Below are 19,606 nucleotides of genomic sequence, written 5' to 3' on the forward strand. Positions count from 1 at the left end.
AAATGGGAAGCCCCTATTTTATACCCACTGACAGCAAATATGTTTCTATAGATAAATTAACATATGTCTGAAGAACTAACAAATTTATCTGTGAGAATCCTTTGCAGATACTAGCACTATTGGATTATTAAAATTTACCCAGAGGTCATGGTTCTTGCACATACACACATCTGGGTAAAGTGCTTGATGAGCAGAATCAATGAGGACCTGCCCTTGCTGGTGAAAGTAACTGCTAGCTGCTGGGCTCCAGCAGAGGTCATGTATCCAGCCATTGCTCAGCAAGTACACAAAACTCAGTGTTCTTACGTGGCATGTAGGGTGGACGGTTCAGGGTAGCATCGCTGCAGCCAGAAGGAACTGCCCCATTCACAAAGCTGGAAGGTTCATTCATATCCTACAAGTGTCAGATATATAGTTTACTCATAAAGATACTTACATCCTGTCAGAGACAAGGAAGTAATGAATAAAGCAGCCAACCTCTACATCCTTACACATGCTTCCCTGGGAAAACCATCATTCTCTGGGGTGGAGGAATTAGAAAGAGCAATTTAACACTCCAGGTCAAGCAAGCTTCCAAGGCATTTCCAGCAATCACCCCAGAAGCTTTGCAGTAGGCATTTCAGAAGTCCTAAGGACTAAGTGGGATCAGAACTGCTCTATTCTCTGTCAGAGGGAGCCCAGGATGGCACACCCACAGTCTTCCTAAATGGTTATCATCCTCTGGACTACTCCAAAACCACTATCATTCACATACACACTCACAACTATCCATGTGTACACAGACATACACACACTTACAATCCATAGGCCATCAAACTTCAAGCTCTTTTTTGGATCCTGTGGGTTGGTGTAGAGTTCTTCAATCTCCTTCTTCCACCACGTGGCAGTGGAATTACGGAAAAAGTCTGGGAAGGCCACATAAGATCGATATTGCTGTAAAAATAACAAAATTCACCTGTCACAAATGAACACAATCGATAGCACATATTTCCTGAGAATGTAACTCAAGTAAACCTTTGTACTATGTGATGGTAGACAGTGGTAGCCTGAATAATATGTTCTTGGCTTATTTTAGAAACATTAAGTGCAGAGATAAATAAGCACACCAAATTATATACCCTCCTTTCCCAGTATTTGTAAAATATCCACAGACTGCTTTTTTTCATGTTATCCCTCTGAACTCACTATTTCATGCTATAGATGCCCAGTCCTTAAATGCATCCCCATTTCCATTTCATGCTGTAGATACCCATTCTATTTAAAGAAATCCATGAGCAGTATGCTATGAATATGTGTGGCTCCCGTTGGATAATAATAAAGCTGCATTGGCCTGTAGCAGGGCAGGATGGAACCAGGCAGGAAAATCCAAGCAGAGATACAGAAAGAAGAAGGGCAGAGTTGGGAGAGAGGCCAGCTGCCCCAGAAGTAGCAACAAGGTACCAGCAGACTGGTAATGGCATAGCTACATGGCAACATAGATTAATAGGAATGGGTTGATTTAAAATGAAAGAGCTAGCTAGCCAGAAGCTGAAGCCATAGGCCATACAGTTTGTAATTAATAAAAGCCTCTGAGTGATTATTTTATAAGCAGCTGTGGGACTGTAGGTGAGAGAGATTTGTCTGGACTGTGGGGCCCAATGGGACTGAGAAACATTCTGGCTACACTAGTCCTCAAGTGCACCCCCATTTCTGTTTCATGCTGTACATTCCCAGTCCTCAAGCGCACCCCCATTTCTGTTTCATACTGTACATCCCCAGTCCTCAAGTACACCCCCATTTCCTTTTCTTGCTGTACATTCCCAGTCCTCAAGTGCACCCCCATTTCCATTTCATGATGTACATTCCCAGTCCTCAAGTGCACCCCCATTTCCATTTCATGATGTATATTCCCAGTCCTCAAGTGCACCCCTATTTCCATTTCATGATGTACATTCCCAGTCCTCAAATGCACCCCCATTTCTATTTCATGATGTACATTCCCAGTCCTCAAGTGCACCCCCATTTCCATTTCATGATGTATATTCCCAGTCCTCAAGTGCACCCCCATTTCCATTTCATGATGTATATTCCCAGTCCTCAAATGCACCCCCATTTCCATTTCATGATGTATATTCCCAGTCCTCAAGTGCACCCCTATTTCCTAATAACTCTCCAGAGACAAGGAAGGAGCCAGTGAGAATCTGTAGGTGGCAAGTCCTTTTTCTGGTATGAAGTGCCAGATTGAAAAAAAAGGAAAGACTGGTCCCTGGGAACGAGGAGGTAAGAATTCATGGTATCAGACTAACTTCTATGTACCACTGTTATCCATGATTCCAAAGAACACATAAAAACCCAACTTTATGCTAATCAGAGTAAGAAGACTTAAGGAGGAAGCTCCCCGCTCCCTTACTCTTTATCAGCTCTCACATAATAAAAGCAACGTTTATATTGAAGTTGGATCCAGGGTATCACTCTTTATATGCATTGAGAGCTTTAGAGAGCTAGGACTTCAGCAAGTATTTTTAGACTGATCTTTGCATTCCCTATCATAATTATCTTAGAACCTGAGAAGTAATTTTTTAATGATTATAAATTCTCATTAATTATATGTGCATTGATGCCACTCAGAAAGAGCAAATATTCATAATATCCTTCTGTGTTGTTTGTTATGGGACGTTATGGTCTTTGGTATGTTTCAATTAATGGTCTCCCCTATGTTATTCATTGTGTTACAAGAGTCAAAGAGCTAAGAATCAGGGAACCAATGGTGAGAGGGTGGGAAAAACAAGTGGAAAGTTTGGTCTGGAGGCTAAGGCTATATAGGGTTCAATGTCTAGACAGAACACAAAACAGAGATGCACAGAAGAAAACAGCACAGGAGCAGGACTCAGAGGTCTGACTTGAGGAGGCAAGGGGGAGCAAGACGCCATTGCACTGGGAAACTTGAGGAGTGGCTTTCTGCTGTGGCTTTTTGTAAGGAAATGATGCTAGACAAAGAATCTTCACATGACAAACAAGAGCTCAAACTCAGATTGGTGACATACATGCCATGTAGAGGGGGAGAGGAGAGGGAATAGGAATAAATAGGAATTATCAGCTATGTCTGAGCCAAAATTCTATCCCTTATGGGATACAAGTGGGAAAGTAGGCTGGCTGTGTTTTTTTTAAAATCTCACTATGTACAGTGAGATCATATTTGATCATCCTCACCTGTGTACTTAGAAAATGACCTACCATTGTCCAAAGAGCTAGCTCTGCCTTATTGTTTCTATTGCCAACTCTTACCAGATAACACCAGTTCTCCCTTGACTGGGTCTTCAATTTCCGACATCATGAGTCTATCTGTGTGACTGGCCCTATGATTGCTTACCACATTCCATGCAAGACACCAAAATGTATTTCCTGGATCCAGTTCTACATTTAAGCATTAAATGTTTGGGCCTCAATGTCGCAAGCCTTCTGTCCATAGGCTTCCTAGCTGTTTTGTTTGTTTATTTTTTCCCTTTTATTTTATTTTACAATACCATTCAGTTCTACATATCAGACACGGATTCCCTTGTTCTCCCTCCTCCTGCCCCCTCCCCTTCCCCCCAGCACACCCCCCATTCCCACCTCCTCCAGGGCAAAGCCTCCCCTGATGACTGAGATCGACCTGGTAGACTCAGTCCAGGCAGGTCCAGTCCCCTCCTTCCAGATTGAGCCAAGCGTCCCTGCATAAGCCCCAGGTTTCAAACAGCCAACTCATGCAATGAGCACAGGACCCGGTATCACTGCCTGGATGCCTCCCAAACAGATCAAGCCAATCAACTGTCTCACCTATTCAGAGGGCCTGATCCAGTTGGGGGCCCCTCAGCCTTTGGTTCATAGCTCATGTGTTTCCATTCGTTTGGCTATTTGTCCCTGTGCTTTATCCAACCTTGGTTTCAACAATTTTCGCTCATATAAACCCTCTTCTTTCTCGCTAATTAGACTCCCAGAGCTCCACCCGGGGCCTAGCTGTGGATCTCTGCATCCAGAACCCTCAGTCATTGGATGGGGGTTTCTGGCATGACTATTAGGATGTTTGGCCATTCCATCACCAGAGTAGGTCAGTTCTGGCTGTCTCTCGACCATTGCCAGCAGTCTATTGTGGGGGTATTTTTGTGGATTTCTGTGGGCCTCTCTAGCACTTTGTTTCTTCCTTTTCTCATGTGGTTTTCATTTACCATGGTCTCCTATTCCTTGTTCTCCCTCTCTGTTCTTGATCCATCTGGGATCTCCCGCTCCCACAGGCTCTCTTTCCCTCAACCCTTCCCCTTCATTACTCCCACTCATGTCCAGGTTGTTCATGTAGATCTCAGCCATTTCTCCATCACTGGGCAATCCCTGTGTCTTTCTCGGGGTCCTGTTTTCCAGGTAGCCTCCCTGGTGATGTGAGTAGCAGTCCAGTCATCCTTGTTCCACCTCTAGTTGTTTGTTTAATACTAGTCTCAGCAATGACAGATCTAGATATCAGTGAGCTCTTCCTCACCATATTCATAAAACTGGTCTAACAAACTACGTGTTGCTTCTGATTATTCTATTGTCCAAGAGTCACTTAGGACAGTCTTAATATTTTATGTGACATCATACTGCAGTATTTCTTACCAAGGCTGATTTAAGGCATTAGAATTCTTTGTGAAGAATTACCTGGCTCAGAGCTATGGGATTCCAGGTCATTAAACATTCAATGTCACATGATATTCACAAGTCATTGCATTATCAACACTGTTCACAGATTTTCAGGGGTCTAGAGAACAAGGCCGGCATTGCCTATAAAAGCTGATGGACTGTCGCTCTTATAAGCTAGTCCTAGCACTGATAAAACAGCACCTCTTCCAATGTCAGCAATTAAGTGGCATAGAACCTATGTGCCTAGACCTAGCCAGTGTCTCCATGAGCTGACTGAATTGCTAGATTCAAGTGATCTTCTGAGAGAAGTGATGGAAAGAGCAGGAAGCTAAGGATTTTTCTCAATATCTTAACCAATAGTGAAAGATAGATAGATAGATAGGAAAACAGATAAAATTATATATAAATTCTTGTTAGCAATAGAAATCAAACATAAACAGTCTGTTTTTGTACTTTTTACTCTATCTACTGACAGAAAATAAAGATGTACAGCCTAATAGCCATGAAGCTCAGTCCTAAGTCTGAGGATTTCATTTGACATCTGCAATGCTATTGCTGTCAAAGTGGCCAAGGTGGTCGGAAATCAAAACCCAGTAACTAGGCATCTCTGGCTTGCACTAACAAACGTTCTCCCTACTATACTAGAGATCAAAACCCAGTAACTAGGCGTCTCTGGCTTGCACTAACAAATGTTCTCCCTACTATACTAGAGATCAAAACCCAGTAACTAGGCATCTCTGGCTTGTACTAACAAACATTCTCCCTACAACACTGGAGCTATCTCAAGCCTAAACCCTTGGGCCCCAGGCATGCCAGTTCTATGGAATATATGACTTTCTCTCTAGGACTGAACTTGACCTTGAAAATCAACTCCTCCATAAAAAGCATGAATATTGGTCATAATTCCTACCAGTCCCATTGCTGGTGACTGAAGTTTTTCTCCTATATCCCTGAAATCCTTGAGCATTGGCTAAAATCTGTACATGAATAGTTTCCCAAAGAGGTTGTGGCTCTGGGCTTTTGTGCATGGCTATCATCTGCATTTACAGCTTTGTCCCTACAACAATGTTGAAGTGGTTAGCTCTTGACCCTAATGGAATTTTTAAATACTATAAGTTGTACTACTGAGTGACCATATAGACACGACTTTCTTCACTTAATCACCCCTGGCCAGGTGTCCCAAATAAACAGGCCTTTTCTTTTTCTTCCTTACTTCTCTGGGAAAGTTGGAAAAGAAGAACACACACACACACACACACACACACACACACACACACACACACACACAAATTCCTGTCTGAAAAGAATAGTTATATTGAAGAAGACTAAAGGAAAGTTCCACCCCACCTTAAGGACCCTACTCAGATATCAGACAATCATACAAATGAGAAGAAACCGATCAGGATGCACACCGTCACCTTGGCCAGAATATTGACAGGAGCAGAAAGAGCCACACATTCATTCAAGCAGCCAACACATGCCAATGAAGCTGAGGGAGGAGAATCGGTTCAGAGCCTAGTATACCTGGATCACTTACAAAAGCAAATTTATAAAGAAATGCTAGGATGAAGAGGTAAAAACAACATTGAAACCCATAGCAGAAAGGGAGTCAGAGGCAAGATTTATAAGTATGGAGATGGAGAAGCCTATCCATAGGGGAAAAGCATACACACAGAAAAATGTCTTAATTGATTAAAGATAAAGACTGAAAACCACTTAAAAGAGATACACACAGGAAAAGGAACTATTTCGGAGAAAATAAAACCTTCTTAGAGGAATTTCCCGGTTGAAAGTCCATGGACCCTTGGATTCTGGCAGCTTTAGATTTGAAATCATTACTATGTTATCAATAACTAGGCCCTCTGAATGTGGGTGACAGTTGTGTGGCTTGGACAGTATGTGGGGACCCTGGCAGTGGAACCAGGATTTATCCCTAGTACATGAACTGGCTTTTTGGAGTCCATTCCATATGGAGGGATACCTTGCTCAGCCTCAATACATCAGGGAGGGGCTTGGTCCTGCCTCAACTTGATATGCCAGACTTTGTTGACTCCTCATGGGAGGCCTTACCCTCTCTGAGGTGAAGATGGGGGTGGGGGTGGGGAAGGTGGGAGGGAATTCGGAGGAGGGGAGGGAGGGGAAACTGTGGTTGATATGTAAAATGGAAAAAAAACTTTAAATATAAAAATAACTGTGGACAAGTAACTTGCATTCTTCAAGTCTAGGGTCTTAAGAATAACAATACTGACATCACACTTGGAGATGAAACATTAAGAGGAAGAAAATTGTGTGTGTGAGGTCATCAGGACACAAATGACAGCAAGGAAACGGGTCATAAGTGTATGCCCAGTACTACTTCTGGGAACTTCTAGAACTCTGGGTATGGTTTCCCTTTCCAGGTAATCCTGACTTCGCTCAAAATCACAAAGTGCCTTTTACCTCCAGTTGACTGTCCCAGTCTAGATCAGGGTCCACAACAATATCAGGGTAATCAGGCCAGACCTGTGGGCAGAAAAAACATCAACAGAAATGCCTCAAACAATTTGCCCTACACAGAATTTCCTACAAAACTATAATCCAGAGTCGTATGACTTCAGTTTTCATGTAGGACTCTTCTACCGAAAAGTGAATTCCCTGAAGCTCTTAACTGTTGTCAATAAACAAATAAATACTGGCTGTAAAATGAAAACTAAAAGCCCAAAGACCAACTGGAATAGGTGAAAACCACACCCTCAAACACACTAACAGGGTGCCTGGCCCAGGGTGAGTCTTGCTGGATCAACACGAAGCTCATACCTTTCCCCAGACAATGTCTCCATTATTGGGATATCTGATGAAGACATTGTTCTCCACACCTCGGGTGAAGGCAGGATAGGGCTGTGTCTCATTGCCAGAAATGGCTGGGTCCTGCAATCAGAGCACAAGGCAGGTGAAAGTTAAGACTGAGGATTACAAAGAAGGTGGGTGGAAATAGGGAAGGCCCCAGTTGTAACTTTACTGTCGTGTTTCCTGACTTCCAGAAATACACTTATATTAATTACACTTTTATTTCTCTCCTGAAACAGGGGAGGACAGACACTCTAAGACAATCTCCATCAAGCCCATCCATTGTCCCAAGCACAGCCTACACATTCACACAAACTAACCAGGATAAGGATGACCCGCATCCCATTGCCCTTCATGCGATTGATCAGGTCTGGAAACCCAGAGAACTTGGGGCTGAGGGTGAAGTCCAGCTGCCTCTCCATGTAGTCGATGTCTGAGTACTGCACGTCCTGCGGATGACAGAAGGAAGCGTGGCTGCTGGGGGCCAGTCCAGGCTCCAGAAGGCAATGTTTCTTTCCCAGACCCAGCTACGTCATAGTATGGGTTTGGATTCTGAGATACTTTCTGTTTTCTTGTTTTCATGTGACTTCACCCAACACCCAAAAGTAGAAAATAATATTTAATCCAACAACAACAACAAACAGAGTAAGATTAATGATAACAACTCCTATCTGGAAAGACTGTTATAACAAAAAAATTAAAGAAAAGCTGTATGGAGTGGTTATGGTGATTTCCCTTATCAGGCTGCCCCTGGAATCAGTGGTTCTTGTTCACAGAAAATATAAACCATGTACTAATACCAAATCGACAGTACGTCTGCTGTAAATCAATAAAAAAAAAAAAGTAAAACCATTCAATACCTGTGGAAAAGCAATATTGAGAGTACTCAGACACAATTTTCTTATTAGGATGATGCATTTCATGATCTCGTTTACTTTAACAAAATAATATGAAGAACAGAACAATATCTAGATAAAATAGAATAAATATGAAAAACAGATCCCTAGATCAATCCTATTGGGAGCCTATTGCCCTCAAGTGAGAGAGGTTGCCTCCACTTCAATTCCCACTGGAAATGAGGCCAGGAACCTGCCTTTATTAGAGCTGTGCTGCAGGGCCTGAGAAATGTGGAAGCCTGATGAGGCCTTACAAACAATGCTCTGACTAACGTGGGTTCATTTTCTCTCAGTTAAGCATAACTACTACTGAAGAAACCTTTTATTATTCTTATGAAAAGAACTTTATGACTGAATTCCTTGAGCCAGCGCTAGGTCCCCACTGTTAGTCTGAGTTACCAGTGCTCCAAGATCCACAGGGCCAATGCCACCACCTACACTACAGTAGCAACAGGATCAATATGATGCAATGAATCACTTTATACACTTGCAGAACCTTAGAAAATCTCACAAATTCACACACACAGAGAGATTTGCTTAGCTCTGAGGTTGCAGAGCCAGCACATCATGATACTATGACATGTACATACATAGGGGATCTTCTTAGCCACCATATCATCATACAAGCTGGAGATCTCAGCATCATTCTCATATCCATAGCGACACAGCTGGAATCCCAGGGACCAGTAAGGTACCATCACAGGCCGACCAATCAACTGGAAAACAGACAGAAAGTGTTAGAATGTTAGAGGAGAAGTTGGATGGAAACTGGATATGAAGTCAGAATATTTTACCCAATTTGACACCGAATTCAAACCCAGAGAGGAAGTGGAGGAATGTGTAGAGCTCCTGGGACACACTACAGAAAACCTACAGCTTCTCAGAGCACACTTTCCAGTATTTCTGGAAAACCTGCTTTAATTCAGATTCCTAGATATATAATTTATATACTAAAAACACACAACAAAAAGGGAAATGACTAACTTAGAACACCATGTCTAAGTCTTGCTGATTGTGTGACTTTGGGCAGCTATGTGACATTTCTGTGCTTGTTTTTTTTTTGTTTTGTTTGTTTTGTTTTGTTTTTTGTTTTGTTTTGTTTGTTTTTTTATCGGTAAATCAAAGCTAAGAGTAGGAGCAATCCCATGTTGGTTTCACTGAGTAACACCCTCTCACATGCATTTAATAACACATGCAGTAGATATTTCATACATGTTTGTTGATGTTGTCACCAACAATGTTATAACTCCCAGTGACCGTGACTCCCACCACCACCACAAGTATAGTCATTGTCTCTGTCACCACACTGTAACCAGCATGACAATTTGATGATGTAACATTTTCCATCATAATGACTCCCATTGCCATCACAGACACAATCATCATTACCAACCCCACTCCTACTAAAACATCACCATATCTACCACCACCATCACTATCATGACCTCACTCTCTCAGCATCCAACATCAACTCCACTATAATCACTTTCATGATCACCTCATGTTCTGACTTCCTCTCTACCATTATCACCATAACGGTCAACATCCTCACAATCACTTTCACCAATAGTACTACCACTACGTTCAATATCACCATCCCTCACCACACCATCAAAATTACTACTACCATAGCTCCACCACCACATTAGCCCCACCACTAGTTACCACAAATACTTTGCTATACTTCAATAGGTGAAGAAAAGATCATTTTAATATTTGAAGGACTATACCCACTGTCCCATATTCCATACTATACCTTCTCCTGAGAATTTAGTTACCATATGATAGTTACATTATATGCAATCCTGTATAGCAGGGTTGGAACACATTATGAGTGTATGTACACACACATATACAACACACATATTTCAAAAATGCTTTCCTTCCTACCTCTGTGTATTGCTGAGTGACAAGCTCTGGAGTTGGGCCCAAGAACACAAAGAAGTCCAGAATGCCCCCTGTGGTCCTGTATGTTAGGGCAGGCAGGGGCTGGAATGTCACATCTGGAAACACACAAAAAAAAAATGTCATCATGATGAAATCCTTCCTGTTGAGAATATTAACCTGGAATCCCCACCTTCTCTCTATTCAGTTGTAACACACTGACAGCAGATATTTTTGAGTAGGTGCATAGAGAATTGAAGAAGTTAAATGAAAGCTCTCGGGTTCTGAAAGCAGAACTCATTTGTGCAATGAACATAAGGAAAAACTACTTCATAGCTTTTTTATTTTTATTTTGTTTGTTTTGTTTTTTTTTTCTTTGAAATGAAGAAAAGCATTGCTTAAGGGTTGCATACTTTTATTGGAGTAAATCAGAATGATCCTACTCCATTGGAGTTAAACTAGTGCTTACTGGTTTCCATTTGTATTTAGCTTCTGGTTGGAATTTGGAAAAAAAAATGAAACCTAAATAAAATAGGTGAAAGCTTCTTGCCTAAAAAAAATGAAAGCTCTCACTAGCTGCATTGTAAATAAAAGCTGGGTAAATTATATATAATTAAAATATATATAAAGGGTCAATGAAAGGGAAAACCAATCCACAAAGATTATAATTTCATCTATAGTGACCGCTAAGTCAAATATATTCTAAAGAAATTCAAGAATCATTGGAATACAATAAGAGGACAGAGGTTCATCCTACCCATGGCATTGCTGTTCATCAGGAGGACTCCATGGGCATTGCCATCCTCCTCTAGACCCATGTAGTAAGGGTGGACACCATAGGAATTCTTCTTGTACTGAGAGGCATAGGGAAAAGGAGGGAGGTTAGGAGACTGTGTGCATGGGAAAGAAACTTGATTGCTACGTTGAGTCAATCTTCTTCTGGTAAGAACAGCAGAGGAAAGGGGAACTTAAAAAGATCTCCATCCTCCTAGCCATAGAAGGTGACAAGCATGTGGAGTCTGGAAAAAACATCACAAAGCACCCAGCATGGATGGAAGAGACAGAACACAGACACCAACGCCCTGTCCTTACCCCTGGGGGCTCATCCCTGGAAAACATGCCCCACGTGTGCCAGTTCAAGTCTATCTTGAAGGTTGTGTGCTCAGTCTCTCCAAAGCCATAGATGTATGTGGAGGGCAGGCGGGTGGAGATGCGGATGAACATGTCATTGAAGGTGAAGCCGAGGAGCTGAGAGTCCCAGCTGCAGAAGGAGAAGGGACATATTTACAAAAGGAAAATCAGCTCCCTGGTGGCTTCTAGCAGCTGTCTTCCTAAGGATAACAGAGCTCTGGATTCTCCTCATACCACCAGAGCTAGGTCATTCTCCAGCAAAACACAAATCTATCTGCATAAAGCAATCACCAATGCCCCATTAATGGCCCAGCAGTCATCCTTCACCCATCTTCCTCCACCACTACCTTCCTCAGTGCTCTCTCTATAAGGCGAAACCCAAGCTGTTCTTATCACCTCAACTGCTATCATTCACACCTGCCCTGTCATTCCTGCTCCTTGAGGGCCCTCCTGCAGGCATCCAGGACTGTGAGTGAAGAGACCCCACATCACTTCACAGCTCTGCTCATACTCTTCAGTGACTTCTCACCAAGCCTTCCATGTTGCTCCTCTTCCATAACCCACCTCGCACCCCTGCTTTATCACTCACTTTAATCTTTCAATGATTTCACGCAATTATGTTTCTTGACATGACAACTTTCTTGGCTGTGCTTTACGCTCTCTGTCTTCCCTCTATCAAAGATGTTCCTTCCCCCACCCGGAACTCCAAGTTAAGTGCTTCCTCATCCAGCTTCTATTTCAAATGACACTTCCCCCTCAGAAAGAAATATTCAGACCACAGTATCAGAAGCAGTGACCTTCCTATAACTTGGTCAAGCACATTTTCCTATACAACATGCTTACACCCATACTGGATTCCTGTGTATATTATCTGCACAATAACACCTAAGAGCCAGAAGGAAGTCATGAAATATTTGTTGGATATATTCCCTCTGCAACTGCCTTAGTAATCACCCTGAGGATACTGAAGACTTCCCCTAAGAATAGACCAAGAAGAAATTGCTTCCTCATGGTTCTGGTCATGGGTATTGTGACACTAAGACAGGCTGTCTGCAATAACAATGAGCCTTGTAAGGACTGTTTAGGAAAGCAGGGACTCCAAGTCAGACCAGGACCCACTCACATTACAGTGCCTGTACTCTTCCTGCGAATTTCAACCCCAAATGGATTCTGCTTGATGAGGACATCATAGAGACGGTCGTCACGGGTGCTGATTGGATCATCAGGTATGTTCAGAGGCACTGGGACTTCATACCGACTGTGGTTGGGATCATAGATCTAAGCCAGAGGAAATGGATTTAAAGATACAGGTAAGAGAATAACTTCTGTAATACTGTTCCACGAGGGTCTTATTTCTCTCTGCATTTGGTTAAAATACAGTGTATTTTACTGTGGAAATTTAAACACAAAACTTTTTTTTCTTTTTGTTTTTTTGAAACAGGGTTTCTTTATGTAACAGCCTTGGCTGTCCTGGAACTCACTCTGTAGACCAGGCTGGCCTCAAACTCAGAGATCCACCTGCCTCTACCTCTCAAGTACTCACAAAACTTATTTTAAGGTTCTGCAGCTTTGACTAGCAAAGAGCAACAGGATTAGAAAGGCCCTGTCTACACCAGATCACACACTGTTTACCTTGAACTGCAGCATTTCATTCTTGTGGTAGATGACTCGGAGCTGCAGCTGATTCACGGGGTAGAGGGGAAGGCATTGCTATAAGGAGAAGGCTTCAAGGAGATGTCGGCTGTGGCCACATTTGAGTAATACTGAACATTGCTGACTGAGTACAACTCATTGACAAAGTAGCAATAAGGGACCCCAGAAGTGCTGGATTCCTGAAAAGAAAGTCAATATCCTTGGTCAGCATGGATCTGGAGTTACCAAATAGAAAGAATTAGAAAAGGCAATTTACATGAAGAACGAGTGTGTGTGTGTGTGTGTGTGTGTGTGTGTGTGTGTGTGTGTGTGCAAGCGCACATGTGTGTGTGTGATTTTATATATAACATATTTTAATAGTTGGTCTTCAAGAAATATACTTAGTAAAATATCCCAGTCCTACCCCCTGTTATGCTCAAGACTTCCCCAGATTCCTGAAGAGGTCCTTTCTCCCTCGGGATTCCAGTGTATGCAAAAGTATACCGATATGCTGTGCTCATGAAACGTTTATAAGATATTCATACACATGAACATTTTCAGCTTTCAGATTACCTCCCAGATGCAGCCTCGGGCAGTGCAGCTTGCTTCGGAAGCTGCATCCTGATCTGGATAGCAGTCTATCTTTTCCTCGTCCCTTATGCTGTCATCCCACTCCACCGTATAGGATTCTTTCAGGAGAAGCTGAAGACCCGTAATAATGGCAACCTGTAGGGGCAGACAAGGCACAAGAGATTCTTCATTAGGAACAAAGTCCTTATGCAACCTGAAAATACCTTTAGAAAATTAAGCAGAAATGAGAACAGAGTGTCAACAATGCAAGGCATATGACTGGCTTGCAGGAAGACTTGCGTGTTAGTCGGTGGGACTACCAGCAGTGACAGGGAAATGTAAGTGCTCTTACTCCACTAGAATCTTCCTCATCATATTGTGTAAGAATTGGGAGAAAGTACAGTTCCTGTGACCGTTCCTTTTCATTCCTTCACTGACTTATCTGTCCCTTTTATTTGGTTACAGAAACTCTTTTCTTCTCTTCCAGAATTTAGCTTCTCTTCTTGTGCTTTACTCCCAAAAGCAATGTCCCTGTCAGTGAGGGGTGCATGGAGAAGATGCAAATGTCAATCACAGGCCCAGGTTCCTGTAATGGTTAGGGTTGTCAACTTCACATACACTGGAATCACCTGGAACATGGGTCTCTGGGCTTGGGTGTGGGAAATTATCTTTGTTGCATTGATTAAAGGAGTATCTGCCCACTTTGAGTGGTATTATTTCCCAGCTGGGATCATGGGCTGAACAGCAGTATTCATTCATTGCTTTCTGCTTCATGTTTGTGGACATGATGCAACCAGTTGCTTAGCTCCCAACACCTTGATTTTCCCACCATGATGGACCATTCCTTTAAACCACAAGCCAGGATAAGTGTTTCCTCTATGAGTTGCTCTTGTCAGGGCATTTTATCAAAGCTACAAGAAAAGAAACTCGGGGGGCTCCCATCCCCATATTTCTATGAGATCTTAGACAAACTAAATGAATTTATTGACTCTCAATTTAATCAATTGGAAACCTGGTGAGTTGGGACAAAAATTATCACATTTCTTTCCATACCTAACACTTATCCAAGCCCATCTGCTTAAATCTTGAAACATTCTGATATCCTACTCATCAAATTAAATATTCAACATGTTCTCTATTTTTTAATATTTGACTCTTCAACACTTTCACTTTTCTTAGGTGACATTTTAAGAACTGTCATGTTTCTCTCAGTTTCCTCTCTATCTGATACTTTCCCCATACTACCAATTCCAACCCTCACCACCATCTCTAACAAGGCCTTGGTTCAAGGACCCTTGTAAGACTCTTTGACAATTAAGTCATGCATGACCTTTGCAATTTATGACCTAAGACCCTCCAAAATCTAACCATACATATGTTTCCTCCAGAATAAACTGATCTCCACTTAGAACTAGATGTCCCCAACGCTACATACACAGGATTGTCTGGGTGACAACATGAGGCTATTCTCAGTTCTTGAATTGGCTGATTCTGATATCTCAGCTTGAATTGCTCTACTTTCCTTTTATGGCAAAGTGGGGCCCACTGTGGAGCATACTTCCTGTTGTCTTATTAGTAAACTACATGTCCTTCTGTAGTATTTCATTTTTGAAGAGCAAAGCTCTCAGGTGAGGACTACATTATAGTCTATGAATTATAGCTCTAGCTTTGGAAAGTTAGCATCAAGTTCACCAATAGCAGCTGGGTTAGTGTTTCTTTCTCCACTCAAGGATTTCCTCCTTCATCTTTACCTCTGCCAACCTCTACTGTCTATCTTTTCTTCTCACTTATTCTGTTTTTCCCTTTTTATTTCTCCAAGAATGGGGCATTGTGATAGAACCAAGCAGCCACTTGCGATCATGAGAGAAGAAAGGACCTCAGTTCCTACAGCCTTCAACTGCTAAGTGCATGCCAGAAACTCTCCATCATCTAATTTCAACAGAATGACAAAATGGTCAGATTTTTTAATCTTTTGGAGATGTCTCGTTATATTCAACTAATGAATCTCACCTGACACATCATCTTTATAGGTCCATCTCCCATCCTAAACAGTAAGCTGTGCTCAGCAATTTTACTAAGCTCTGGACACCAACAACTATAAAAACCAACAACACACCACTTTATTTCATGGTATCTGCATCCTGAATATGTGCTCACCCTGAAAATTTTATTCAAGACAAAACTTCACATATGATAATATACCATTACAACAGAGGTATAAACTGCTTATTTTCCCAAAACTTGATGGTTCCATCACACATGCCAATCCAGATGTTGCACAACATGGGCTCAAGGTTACTTGTGGAGGATTTCTCCTTATATCAGGAGGAACACAACACAATTCTGTCTAGTAGATAAGGTGTATTAGCTTCCAGTAAAGAATTATATGTTATCATCTAACCTAATAAATAACCATTTGGATAAGATCTTCAATTTTTTTTAAATATGCCATGAAAATGTGTATGTGTGTTGGAGTGAGAGTTTTAATAATGATGAAATCAGGAGGAGAAATAATCTCAACAAAGTTAAAAAATATTTCAAAAATTTAGCTCATTAGGCCTCAGCATTGGCCATTAGCTCTTAGATTCCCATTCATCTGAACCAGTCTCCACTTGCTTTTCTATGCTATGTGTGTGTGTGTCAGGTGTGTGTGTGTGTGTGTGTGTGTGTGTGTTATACACACAAGAAAATGATGACTTGTTTGTGTGTGTATTATATATGTATATATTACATGTATCTATATATGATAGTAAAATTATTAAGAAAGCAGGACTCTTGAGAGACAAAAAAAAATACAAATACAAACCATTAGTTTTTATCATTCTTGCCCCACAAGCTCCCTGACTCATTCCAGCTCAGACTATCTCCCAAATGTCATCATATTTCCCCTTAGTCTGACCTTCCCACCAGGCCTCAGAGGTGCTGTCATCCTTTGAGAGCCCCAGTGACTTTGGCAAGAAGAATCACCATCGCACCAATTTGAAAAGCCTCAACAAAACAGAGACTTACCTTCACGTTAGGATCATAGGTGACTTGAGGAGACATCTGACTTATGACACCATTGTGTTTCACTGTAACATTGTAAAGTGCCCGTGTTCCAAAAATTTTAATCTCCTGAAATGCTAAATTATCAGGATTTGTGTAGCTTGATCCTACAGCACTCATGTCCAACTGGTTCTGAAATACATCAAGCATAATTATGCACAAATTAATGGGCTGAGGTTCTGTAGGTCCTCGAATGCCCCATCCTAGACCAGATGCCCCATCCTAGATCAGATGTCCATTCTAGACCAGATGCCCTGTCCTAGACAGATGCCTCATCCTAGACCAGATGCCCTATCCTAGACCAGATGCCCCATCCTAGATCAGATGCCCCATCCTAGACTAGATGCCCCATCCTAGACTAGATGATCTATCCTAGACCAGATGACCTATTATTCTAAATCAGATGCCCTATTATTATAGACCAGATGCTCCATCCTTGACCAGATCTTCAGCTGCTGTGAAAGCCTCTGAGCCTTCTCTACTAATGCATGTTTAAGTGGGGAAAAAATGAGAATATGCAAATAGACATTTTACATAACTGTATCAAGACACTAGCTCTATTGAAAAATACAATTTGCTTTGATTTATGAATATTATTGCTTCCTTTCAACAGCACAAATGATGAAATTACTGAGAATTAAGTCCTAAATGGGGATGTGCACACCCATAGTCATTACTGAAAATGTAGTCACATATATACACATGCCAATAGGTGCTAATGGTCAGATAAAAGTCCACACACTTCAGATTCTTACAAATGTTCTACTTACGTGAGTGACTGAAAATTGACATAGAACATTATTGGTTGTGAGATCTGAAAAAAAAAAAAGAGAGAGACAAGTCAGCCTGGCCTGGTCTCTGAAGAAGGCCATATTTATTTCCTCTCCTCAAAGCTGACAGCTGATTTTGTAAATCAACAAAGTATGTCTTTTATGACAGATTAACATTTTACTAAATCTAGTAATGCTACCTCTTTATTCAAGTATCCATCAGTGCATATAGACTGTTTTCATATCTTCCCTAGTAACAATAATGCCACAATGAACATGGAGTGCAGATTCTCTTTGGCAAGCTCATTTCATGGACATACATATGTGTGTATTTAGAAGTGAGATGACTGTATCATAAAGTCACTTTATTTTCAACTTTTTGAAGGACTGTGGTTAGACCAAAGTATATTTCTACCAAAGGATGTTAATAGTTCCCCTGGGTTCCTGCACTTTCACTAACACTTGTTACAGTTGATTATTTCATACTAAAAGATATGGAGTGATACATAACTATCATGCTTTATTTAAATCTGAACTTATTGCTAGTGTTCAGCATTTTCTCATGTACCTGTTGGTTATACATGTCTAGGTGTGTCTATGTCTTCTCTGAAAAACACATCTATTGAAATAGTTTTCCTATTTTAAAATCACACTGTATATTCCCTTGCCATCAATTTTAAGAAGTTTTTTTTTATTTTCACATTGACTTTGTCAAATACATAATTTGCTCCATTTTCTCCTACTCTGTATGATGCCTTTGCAAACTATCAATTTTTTTTTATTTTCCTAGATAGAAGACATCAAGGTTAAATAGGGCCTATCATTGACTTTGTCTATAAAAATCAATGTCAAAGAATATTTTCCATATTGTTTCCCTAGATGACTTATGCTCAGTGCTTAACTTGAAGGCTAGCATACATTTTACAATAGTGAAGATGTGAACAGTACCTAGACATCCATAGGTAGATGATGGGAAAAGAAATGGTAGGACATGTACATCATGGAGTCCTCAGCAAGTGAGAACATAAAAACAATACAACATGTGACCTTGCATGAGCCTGAGACACATCATACTAAGTGAAGGAAGCTAGACACAAAGAGAAGTATTTAGCCACCATGTTTATATGTGCATTTTAAAACAGCAGTTCATGGAACTGCAGTTGCCAAGAGGCAAGGGAGCGGAGAAGTTACTCAATGAGCAGCAACATTGAATTATAAGAACATATTCTAGGGAGATAATGTATACCATGGCTGAGAATGAATGTCTTCATTGTTGATTATATTGATGGTAATCAGTAAACAATGACTATGTTGAACACCTTGAATATGTTCGAACATATTCAATTCATTATTTTAAATAAAATCAAGAATTTAAAACTGTCTTGGAATGACAAAATGATGAACAAACTATACAAGTCCAAGCCATTGTTTTGCTTTCTTCTCACTACCACACCCCTGCAAAAATCTCCCCAGATGTTCTCAAAGAAGGTGTTCCATGGGAATCTATTTCCTGAGCTAGGGCCACAGCACATTACTGCACAGCAACTGATGTGGACTAAAACACAGCTTGGTGCATAGACACTAGGAATGTGTGTGCTCATCACCTTATACTGGCATGAGTATGATTTTCATATCACCAGCATTTGTTCCCCAGGGTTTGGGGGTAATATATATTTTAGAGCAGATGATTTAAAGCACCAGTCATGAAACTGTGCCCCTTGAGTGTCTATTAATAAAAACGAGAGTCTATCCAATAGGAGAATTGAGAGGGGTTGGGGGCAACATGTTCTCCTTCCATCTGTAGTTCATCTCTCATGGTCTCTGACCAGTACATGCAGAAGCACATGTTTTCCCAGGGAGGATGCTCTAGGATGCCTGGTGAGATTTCACCGACAGCTGAATGGCCAGGAGGGGTAAAGGGACAGAGTCAGACATGCAGGTCTTCAATGGCCACACAGTCTCACCACACTCACCCTTTGACTGCCCATCGTCCCAGAACAGCTCTCCTCTTGCTTCTTTGTTCTCATCCAGGGCAATGAGCAGACCAAGAGGGTTCTTCCGGCTGTGAAGAACAAGATTTACACAAGGCACAAATACTTAGGGCTCAAAAGATTTTAGAAAACATTTGCCTCAGATTTCAACTGAGAAAGATACTAGTCAGTCATACATAACTCCTTTGCTTTATGGGCAGATAAAGAATATTGTGTCTTCCTCCAATAATAA

At 41.3% G+C, this 19,606-nt stretch overlaps 1 protein-coding gene across 1 annotated transcript in view; it reads right to left on the minus strand.

Annotated features, from left to right (window-relative positions):
• The window catches only part of LOC114684453, a 157,905-nt gene that overhangs the window by 14,737 nt on the left and 123,562 nt on the right, over window positions 1-19,606 (minus strand). The window contains 16 exon segments of the mRNA XM_037203622.1: window positions 307-394; window positions 799-933; window positions 7,069-7,131; window positions 7,426-7,536; window positions 7,776-7,904; window positions 8,942-9,067; window positions 10,242-10,354; window positions 10,993-11,089; window positions 11,328-11,496; window positions 12,490-12,644; window positions 12,999-13,054; window positions 13,057-13,198; window positions 13,572-13,724; window positions 16,578-16,745; window positions 17,384-17,427; window positions 19,357-19,445. Of these exon segments, the coding sequence (XP_037059517.1) occupies window positions 307-394; window positions 799-933; window positions 7,069-7,131; window positions 7,426-7,536; window positions 7,776-7,904; window positions 8,942-9,067; window positions 10,242-10,354; window positions 10,993-11,089; window positions 11,328-11,496; window positions 12,490-12,644; window positions 12,999-13,054; window positions 13,057-13,198; window positions 13,572-13,724; window positions 16,578-16,745; window positions 17,384-17,427; window positions 19,357-19,445 (1,838 nt within the window).

Source organism: Peromyscus leucopus, chromosome 3 (assembly GCF_004664715.2).
Source record: "Peromyscus leucopus breed LL Stock chromosome 3, UCI_PerLeu_2.1, whole genome shotgun sequence".
Classification (NCBI taxonomy): Eukaryota; Metazoa; Chordata; class Mammalia; order Rodentia; family Cricetidae; genus Peromyscus; species Peromyscus leucopus.